Source organism: Apium graveolens, mitochondrion (assembly GCF_009905375.1).
Source record: "Apium graveolens strain L.+W99A mitochondrion, complete genome".
Taxonomy (NCBI): Eukaryota; Viridiplantae; Streptophyta; class Magnoliopsida; order Apiales; family Apiaceae; genus Apium; species Apium graveolens.
The window spans coordinates 5,001-15,000 of record NC_058313.1 but is presented as its reverse complement, the minus strand read 5'-3'; the positions used below and the strand labels follow the sequence as shown (position 1 = coordinate 15,000).

The window sequence follows — 10,000 nt, the reverse complement described above, 5'->3', positions numbered from 1 at the left end:
TGAGGCCGACTACCTGGACACAAAACAATCTCCGGGTCAGCACAACATGTACTATTTTCTATCACTCTATAGATAATAGAACCAACCATAAATAGGGTTCACTATAGAGACAGGCCACATCTATACTCTATAACGTAAATAGTGAGCTCTTCTAGTAGCTTCTCGTTTCTCAAGCTCTGCCATTGCCATGGACCTCAGACTCAACAACATTGATCTCGGTCTTTGATTCGTTCTTGCACCCGCTCCCGGGCATCAGAAGTAGTAGAAGAAGTGTTGTTGCCACCAGAGCTCTCATTGCCAGAGCTATCGTTATCAGAAGTAGTCTTGGTGCCAGAGCTAGAGGTAGGCGAAGAAGTGCTATTCCTGAAAGCAAGTGAGTATACCTTTTCTATATACGGTATACTCACTTGCCATAAGCATATAGAGCCAGTACAGCAAGTCTTGCTATTGACTTTATATAGCTTATATAGTAGCTATGCCATAGTTCTTTCATAACCTAGCTGTAAAGGGGAATGAAGTGGTTTAGCTATGCGAGTCGAATTGAGATTGATTTGTCTAATGCCTGTTTAGAACAACTACTGCGATAGCGGAGATATAGGCTAGCTAAATGCCCTAAAATCCGTATACGAGGCTATAAGCACCAGAGCAAGGACCAATAGCAGTTGATCGGGAAGTATATCCGGATCTTAAGTTAGGTTCTTATTAGTAGCAGCCGGCGACCCGGCAAGTGAATCAGAATACGCTGAAGGTTTGACATTACATTAGAATCAGCTGTTGGGAGCATAGTCTAGGAATTGAGAGACCTTCCTACCAAAGAATCTTTCTAAAAGCCATTCCTTTGTGAGTGTTAATCCGGGAGTGAACGCACTACTAGTCGTAGGGCCTAACAATAACTCATGAACTGAGGAGAATAAAAACTGCAATCGGTTATTCGACGATCATGAGAGCTTAAAGCCATTCTATCTCCGACCTCGGCTTGGGCTTGATGGACTTTTCATTCGTACCCACCTCCTCGAGTCGCCCAGTAAATGCATTTATCCTCCAAGTTGAGCGGAGACGGACGAAAGCATTGGATGATCGGCCGGGCAAAGGGCAGCTCATTCGTTCCTATCCCGGGATAAGCAGCAACCTACGCAGTGCACTGCTAATCAGTCATAGCTTGTGTTCGGAGCTATCTGCTGTCCATCGTTCCGAGCTAAGCAAAGCAGCTAAGCGATCAATCTCCCTCACCCAGCCCTACCAAATCCGTCGAGGTTGCCATGCATAGTAGACTAAGAGAATAGGACGGAAGCGAGCGACGCTGTTCTGTGCATCCTCCGAGCAATCAAATAATCAATCAGTTCAATCCTGCCTTCGCTTGTTAGCAGCTCTTCGATCAACCCGTCTCATGGTTCTTTGCCTTCCCCCCTGCTTTCAGGGAAGATCCGACGAAGCTTCTTTGTCCAGCTATTGGAAGATATTATCTTTGTTAAGAAATTCCATTTCTTCTATCAGAGCTGGTTGATCTCCAACTCCTAGAAGCATTCCTTTATAGAGCAGGTCAGGTAGAAGGATAGAAAGAAGAGACTTTATAGATATCCTCTCGGGACAAAGCTTCACTCTCACTCTCTGACGAGAAAGATCATCTCACACAATCTTTTAGGTTCGAGCATCTTTCAGAACCCTTTACCCTTTTTCTCTTTGACCTTGACCTAGCCCTTGCTTTGCTCGCTCGTTTGACGCCTTGACTGGCTAACTAAGAGACTAGTCCCCTTCCTGGCTTGAAAAGTAAGTAGGTGGGGTGTTGAAAACCTTATCCTTCAAGTGAAAAGAAAAAAGTGCCTGCTTAATCTGCAAAGGAAATAGGATAACCTTAGTCCAGGTGATAGTACACCCCATCTTTCTTTCCCATTTGAAAGAGTGCTTCCTGCGCTTGCCTAAGGGACAGAGACCGCTGGACTGGGATTAGGATAGATTTACACAAGGCCTGACCTTAGCATTCCAATTAGATACCCCTTTAGATACCCTGCTACATCAACAAGAAAGAAGAAGATAAAAAAATGGATGTCTCTTGCTGAAGTGTTTGGGAACATCAGTTAGACCTGACATTGAGCCTATTGAAAGCACAATGAAATTCCTGCTTCCTAGACATTCAGATTAAGATAATAGTGAGAGCGATAGACAGAGAAGTATAGAATGCTATTGTTTCAGAATCCAACACTTGTAAACTCATATCTCCAGGGACGGGCGTACCTTAGATTAGAAGCCCATACATAAGGATAGGGGCTGAGCTTAGGACTGCAGGAAAGAGGATAGCCACTAGGCCTAGAGACACACGCACTAAAAAAGAGATGGGGAAAGCATATTCTCTAGGAGAAAGAAGGACATCCGTCTTGGCCGACAGGGCTGACCCTGACTCTGATGCTTGACTAGAAATTCTACTTGCTTCACTTGAAATTAGAACTTCAAGGCTTTAAAGGAAAGAGACTCATAGATTGGCTTGAAAACTTCCCAGAGAGAAAACATCTTAATTAGAAGAAGAGGTCTTTCTTGATCCTGGAGAGGTAAAGATTGAGACAGGTTGTCAGAGTCATTCCTATTGCTGCCTAAGAGCCCTACCCCTACTTAAGAGATTGCTTGAAAGGCGTTGGTTGAGTGACTGCACTTGCCCCTTTTACTGCTGGATTTATTGACTTTGCCAGCTTCAAACCCTACTGTTCTAAGGATAAGGAACTGAAAGGGGATGAAAATCTAGCTCATATTCTTCTTTTGCATAGACCCACCATCTATCTGGTTAGCCCCCTCGGTGGACTAAGAAGAATGACGGATTGGGAATTCTCGGACTCGAAGTGAATGAAGAATGATTGAGATGATAGCATAGCTAGGATGAACTTGAAAAGATCTAAGTTTGAGTCAGGTCACTTGTAAACTCGAATCTTTATAGATTGGGTGGTCCAAGCACCGGGCTCATCATAATAGGGATAGCGCGTCACTACACTAAGGTTAGAAGAATTCCTCTAGCGAGAATCATTTCCTTGTGAAGTCATCCGTGAATTGAAAGACTCTTAGCCGGAGGAAGGATCTAAGCAAAGTGAATATGTAAAAGTTATGCTTCTATCATCATATGGCCATGAGACCAAGTTCCTGGCGATTAGTGAAATGGGGTTCTCACTAAAATAAGAATCCCAAGAAAGAAATCTAATTGATTGATTGATGCTTGCTCACTGCGCGGGGTCAGAAGGAAGGTAGGAGGCATACCCGGGCCTTACCGAGGAAAGTGCTTGCTTTGTTAGATAGATGTGCGTTGCGTCTGAGGGTATTCGATATAAGAATCGTTTCATCCATGGCGACCATAGGAATTGAATTGATTCTCTCGGGAATGGATCTTAGCACCTTTTGAGTGAGATTTTGAGAAGAGTTGCTCTTTGGAGAGCACAGTACGATGAAAGTTGTAAGCTGTGTTCGGGGGGGAGTTATTGTCTATCGTTGGCCTCTATGGTAGAATCAGTCGGGGGACCTGAGAGGCGGTGGTTTACCCTGCGGCGGATGTCAGCGGTTCGAGTCCGCTTATCTCCAACTCGTGAACTTAGCCGATACAAAGCTATATGATAGTACCCAATCTATGATTTATCATTCATGGACAAAAGGAAAAGGCCCGTATTTTAGTAGATAGGGGGGATTCGTGAGAATGGCGTAGGAGAGAAGGTCGAACGCTAACCCCTGACCGAAAATAGAAGCAATTCAAAAACCTTTCTTTTTTAGGTATGCCGCCCCGCGAGCAAGGAGTGCCACGCACGAGCGGAGCGAAAACAAAGCAAGGGGAATTATTCTATTTTTTTTGGGGGAAATCCTTTGATTGTGTATTGAATATAGATCCATGTCTTTCTTGTTCCACTAGCTAGGACCAAATTCTCACATGTCCGTTTCGTTATTACAACCTTCTTTTTTGATGTCAAAGACCAGAAGCTACGCGCAAATTCTCATTGGATCTCGGTTGTTCTTAACAGCGATGGCTATTCATTTAAGTCTTCGGGTAGCACCACTAGATCTTCAACAAGGTGGAAATTCTCGTATTCCGTATGTACATGTTCCTGCGGCTCGGATGAGTATTATTGTTTATATCGCTACGGCTATAAACACTTTCTTGTTCCTATTAACAAAACATCCCCTTTTTCTTCGCTCTTCCGGAACCGGTACAGAAATGGGTGCTTTTTCTACGTTGTTTACCTTAGTTACTGGGGGGTTTCGGGGAAGACCTATGTGGGGCACCTTTCGGGTGTGGGATGCTCGTTTAACCTCTGTATTCATCTCGTTCCTTATTTACCTGGGTGCACTGCGTTTTCAAAAGCTTTCTGTCGAACCGGCTCCTATTTCAATCCGTGTTGGACCGATCGATATACCAATAATCAAGTCTTCGGTCAACTGGTGGAATACATCGCATCAACCTGGGAGCATTAGCCGATCTGGTACATCAATACATGTTCCTATGCCCATTCCAATCTTGTCTAACTTTGCTAACTCCCCCTTCTCAACTCGTATCTTGTTCGTTCTGGAAACACGTCTTCCTATTCCATCTTTTCTCGAATCTTCTTTAACGGAAGAAATAGAAGCTCGAGAAGGAATACCAAAACCTAGTTCACTCGCTGAATCTCTTTGGGGCAGATAGCTCACAGCGCTCCTTCTATAGATATTTGAAAAGCTAACTCATGTTTCCACTCCATTTTCATTACGAAGATGTATCACATCAGGATCTGCTGCTCAAACCGAATCACGCCAACGTTATGGAAGTTCCCGGATCGTGTAAAATAAGAGTAGTACCAAAGGCGGCACCTTCTGATTTCATAATAAAAAATGGAAAATTGGCTATGGAGATTCCGCGCGGTCAAAAATTAATACAGAAAAAAAGGGCTTCGACAGGAAAGTCGTTTCGATCCAATCCATTCTTGGGGTCAAATAAGGGGTCTGTCAGTGACCTAGCACGACAAAGCGCTCTCCGAGGGCATGGAATGTCTCATTTTTTGTTCAGAATCTCCACAGTAATGTCTCTGTTAGATTCTCCGGTCGAAATACGGGAAAACTCCATTCAATTCTCGATGGAAACGGAGTTTTGCGAATTATCCCCGGAACTGGGAGAGCATTTCGAGATCTTCGAACATATTCGAGGGTTCAACGCGACTATTGTCACTTCGGCCAACACACAAGATGAGACTTTACCACTGTGGAGCGGCTTATTGCAAAAAGAGGAGGGGGAAAGTAAGTAAGATGTCGGAGAAGCGAAATATACGAGATCACAAACGGGGATTGCTCGCGGCTAAATATGAATTGAGACGAAAGCTTTATAAAGCCTTTTTTTTGTAAAGATCCCGATCTTTATAGTGAGATGCGGGACAAACATCGTTATAAGTTGTCCAAGTTGCCAAGAAAGAGTTCCTTTGCACGAGTAAGAAACCGATGTATTTTCACGGGCCGCCTTCGTTCCGTATATGAGTTCTTCCGAATTTCTCGTATCGTTTTTCGCGGATTAGCATCTCGAGGTGCTTTGATGGGCATAAAGAAAGCGTCTCGGTAGCCCAAAACAAACCTGTTTTTTTCCTCTCTTGTTTGCTTTTGGGCTGGGCCTTGACTTGGGGAGTCTATTTCTTTGGTCCATTTGTGTACTTTATCTATTTTTTTATTTCGGCCATGGAAGGATTTCGTCTCCCCGTCGGAGGCGGTGTCGGCTCGTCTATTCCGGATCTCAACGGCCCCCCGCCTGAGGCTCCCCCCCTCAACCGGCTGAAGACGTCTATTACGAAAAAGAGCCTGATCGCAGAAAAGCCATTCTTGAGCGGAAAAAGGCAGAGAAAGATGCTTCGGCGGCCTCAAATAGGAAGGCGCCGAGATCCTCCCTCAAATAAAAGAGATTGTAGAGGGCGGGAATCATCCGAAAAAAGAAGAATGCATCTCGGAAATAAATAAGACAAGAGAATTCTTTAAAATCAAAAGGCGGAAAAGGCGGCGGGGTTGAACAAAATAAAGAGGGACAGGGGGGGCAGCTATATTTCGAATAATGAGACGATCACGGATTTTATCAAGAACTACTTGATGGGGATTTATGAAAGGTTAAATCCAAGTGCTAAAGCACGAAAGCCCCATTACTGATGGACAAATCTGTTTGGACAAGAGATCGCTCGGGGTAAGCCGAAGGGTGCGATGACATCGAATGCGCCGCGGATTTTGTGGTGCGAGAGGTTGAGGAGAAGGCGGAGAAGAACCAATTACCATTTCTCGCTCGCTTGAAAGACGGCCTGGGGCCTTTTATCCCGATAGCAAGGTCTGGCGTCTGATCAAAAGATCAGTAAATCGGTGGAAGGGAGGGGGATGGGAGCCTTAGCCCTTAGAATTTCATTAATCCAATTCTAAGCCGGCGTGGCGCTGCTAGATGCTTCTGATCAATAAAACAGGAAGAGGGGTCAGCCAAAAAGAAAGACCACCAAAAGTAACGACCACCAAGATACGCATAGTGATTCGATCTTTTGATCACCCATTTTTTGAAAACCCTTTTTGGGGGCTTCCGCCTTACACACGGAAGATTGGATTGCCTGAATCGCGAGTCTTATATACTGTGTTACGATCACCTCATATTGATAAAAAGTCCAGAGAACAATTTGAAATGGAAATAAAGAAACAATTTCTGGTCATAAAAGCAGAAAGGCATGAATTGCGCAAGAAGTTCTTTCGGTTAAAACGCCGTGCGACTCGTAGGACATAAGACTTCTTGGTCAAGCCAAAAAAAGATTTGCCGACTGGATGCTCCTACCCCACCATGCCTGGCCCTTTACCTTATCTTAAAAGAGGGGGGGGTATGAAGCGTGGGAAAGAATGCAAGAAGTGTATGATACAACAGGTAACCTTAAGGAGTGGCGGCAACCTGATCAACGCGAGTGAACTGTGCTTAGACGCTTCGTAAAACCGCGCCGATCTACGAGAGGAGCTGATGGATGAGTAGGCTTCTCCTTTCGATTCACGGAATGTGATCTGGGACACGATGGGAGTTTGCGTGCCTCGGTAGGAAAGAGATCACCGGAGTATAGCACAAGATCGCCTTTTCTTGCTGCCATGGGGTCGACCTGTGAACAAGGTAAACCCAATGGGAACCAAAAAACGGGGGTACCGCATTGGGCAGAAGACAGTCCAAAAAGCGAAGGCTCACCCAGCTGAAGGAAGGAGCTTTGGAAGCTTACCTTATTATGTTATGAAAAGGGGAAAGGGGGTGAGATAGGCAACGGGTAGCTTGCTTCCAAGCCGGCCCGGCCGCGAGGAAGCAAGAGATCTTTGCCGGTGCTGACTTGGATCTCGGGTGACGGAATAAGGCGGCCAGAAGCGACGAGCAGTCGCGGTCGAGGCTTGGCTTTAGCCGATAGGCTAGCAGTAAGCTTGGCTACAGCGAAGCGCTTACCAAGCGCGAAGGAAAGGGCCTTCGCCACTTGAGCCGTATGCGGGGGAACTCGCACGTGCGGTTCTTAGGGGGGGAAGGCTAGTAGGAGCCATCCCATCCCAATAGCGTATATTTGGAGCTCAATATGAAATCCTCTTTTCTTGCAAGACCCGTTCGGATAAGGGAAAACAGCGTCTTTTTAAATTGGGCCTTCTACCGAAAAGACACTTTTCGCTTTAAACCCTTCTGTGCAGAGGGAAGATGGTCTTACTCAACATCTCCGTGCAAACCATAGCACTGGATGGAAGGTATGCTTCACTGACCTCGTTTAACACCATGCTTCCTCCGAAGCGAGATCGGAGTAGGAAGACCATGAGCGAAAAGCAAGGGCAAGCGATAGAAAGGATAGTCCCTCGCGCGAACGACTAAAAATGGTGAGATCATTAGTGAAAGAAGGACCAACGACGATCCTAAAGGAGAAGAAGGAGTAGGAGGAGTCAGTTTTCTTTGAAGATCGAGGAAAAAATAGGACAATTATGCCATTCGTAAAAAGTAATGTTATTCTGATTATTATGATTTCTATTTATCGGAATATTCTGGATCTTGGTTACCATAGTACTACGGCCTTCGAGAACAAATATTGGACCGGGAATCAAAAAGGGGAAAAGAAAGTAAAGTATAAGCACATATGGCACGAAAAGGAAATCCGATTTCGGTAAGACTTGAGAAAAATCGTAGTTCAGATTCAAGTCGGTTCAGTGAGGGCGACCGCGAAAGTCACCAAATAGGTCAGTCTTTTCCTTCCGTTTGTCAAAAAGAAAAAAAGAAAGGCGTGGGGGGACGTTGCAGATGTCCGGGACGGACACGACTTCTTCTAACGCTAGAAGACCACTGGAAGACACCCGGGACCAGAGCATGTCGTGAAAGAAGCACACTGGGCGGGGGCGTGCTTCGACCCTGTCTCCGGGGCACAGTTGAATGTAGATATCATGAACGCGAGGTGCAGGATACCAGGCCGAGAAACCGGGGCAATCCCCTATGTGCCAATCGCTAGCGCATCCAGGGCCCGGCGCCCAGCTCAGCTGGAGAGGCCTAGCCTGATCTGAGAAGTAAGTGCTAATTGGGTTCGGATAGACTTCATTCAAGAACGCCGCCGCCCCTGGAATCAATAAGAAAACAAGTGCTAAGTTTCAGATCAAGGAATAAACCGAAACGAAAGAAGGAGACGTTTCTCGCTCGGCACCTAAAGCGCACTATGCTCCGCTTCAACAAATGAGAGTTTTCGGTGAAACCGGTGAACCGCGCGAGCTGGTTAGATGCGTGGGACAGAGGGCTCGTAGTACCTGCTAGCGCAGCTATGCAGTGGAAGGGAAGGAGCCTAAATCAACCCCCTTCTTTATTGATTTCTTTTTTTTCTTTGAAAAAGCAGTACAAGGAGATTAGACTCTCGGATGAGACTAAGCAGCTACCGACCGTTCCGGCGCGCCCTTGACCTATCTTGATTAAGACCGAAACCCTATCTAAAGTGGGGCCTAGTTTAAGCTGTCAAACAAATGATAGATAGAATGGAAAAAAAAAAAGAATAACCACTAGTAGGGATATGGGTGGAGTCTCTCTCAGTAAAGAGAGTTGTAGATTCGTAAAACAGGAGAAGAGCCTTGACTTTCTATTCTATTAGTCAATCGCGCTAGCTGCAATCAAACTAAAGCAAGAAGGGAGGGTGCTTGTTGCCGCTTTATTAATTAGTAAGTAGGCCTGTTCAGGCGAAAGGTTGCTTTACTAAGATTCTAATATAAGGCGCGTTAGCACTTTAGAAAGATTGCTCGTTAGCTAGGCCGTTTTCAATAAGGACGTTTAGGCTTGACTAATAAGATAGAAAGGGCTTTTTCATCAGGCAGGTTTGGAACCCTATACAAAGGCCGTTTCCTTTCAAAAACTTCCTCTTCCTGCTGCGAGGGCGTTGCACGAAACCAAACCGCCCCCGCCCGATCAAGTACCAGCTGCTTCGCCGGTAGGCCCACTTAGGTTAGGGGGGCATTGTCCCTCAGTTCTTACCAACCTCCCCGGTGTGTGTGTAATCGACGTCTTGCTAGCTTCAACTCAGTCGAATAAGAATCATTGATTCCCTCTGCTGTCAATTTTTTATTCATTCAGGGCGCTCGGCCGGTGCTCCTTTCTCAAACCAGAATCTGAACGTTAGGGAAGATAAGGAAAGACCACCTGAGCGAACCGACCGAAGGGACTTGACTTATCCGAACCAAACGATAGCAGCTTAAAGCTAGGCTTATCCACGAGCAGCGTCGCTGCTTGATCAGCGGGGAGGAGTATCTCATCAAAGTATGGGGCAAGGGATCAAACGCTTTTACTTTGTCTCCCGGGATACACCACAGGTTGGGTTTGAGAGCCGTGTGATGGGTGACTATCCAGCACGGTTCGGAGAGCACTTTTAGTCTGCGTTGGTGAATGGAAGCCCCCCTATCAAGCAAGAAAGAAGCGGCTCTTCCCACGGCGGAGTCAGCATTGACTCTATTTATTATTATGGTAAATCAGTGTATCAAGATGTTAATATGAGGTCTTATTTCGGTTCGATACGTCCACCTACGA

At 45.7% G+C, this 10,000-nt stretch overlaps 5 protein-coding genes across 5 annotated transcripts in view; all 5 read left to right on the top strand.

The window, feature by feature from the left end:
• The first annotated feature begins 3,895 nt into the window (after positions 1-3,895).
• Positions 3,896-4,645, top strand: ccmC (cytochrome c biogenesis C). The gene has a single exon. The coding sequence runs from the start codon at positions 3,896-3,898 to the stop codon at positions 4,643-4,645; it is 750 nt and encodes a 249-aa protein (YP_010185094.1).
• A 40-nt stretch (positions 4,646-4,685) lies between these two features.
• rpl5 (ribosomal protein L5) lies at positions 4,686-5,240 on the top strand. The gene has a single exon. The coding sequence runs from the start codon at positions 4,686-4,688 to the stop codon at positions 5,238-5,240; it is 555 nt and encodes a 184-aa protein (YP_010185093.1).
• Positions 5,241-6,400: 1,160 nt separating this feature from the next.
• Positions 6,401-6,730, top strand: orf109b (hypothetical protein). Its single transcript has one exon. It carries the CDS (start codon positions 6,401-6,403, stop codon positions 6,728-6,730), a length of 330 nt encoding a protein of 109 aa, YP_010185092.1.
• A 1,354-nt stretch (positions 6,731-8,084) lies between these two features.
• On the top strand, positions 8,085-8,450 carry orf121b (hypothetical protein). The gene has a single exon. The coding sequence runs from the start codon at positions 8,085-8,087 to the stop codon at positions 8,448-8,450; it is 366 nt and encodes a 121-aa protein (YP_010185091.1).
• Positions 8,451-9,852: 1,402 nt separating this feature from the next.
• rps3 (ribosomal protein S3) overlaps positions 9,853-10,000 on the top strand; it is a 1,701-nt gene continuing 1,553 nt past the window's right edge. Inside the window, exon 1 of the mRNA in view lies at positions 9,853-10,000. This exon is cut by the window's right edge and continues 1,553 nt beyond it. Within this exon, the coding sequence (YP_010185090.1) occupies positions 9,853-10,000 (148 nt within the window).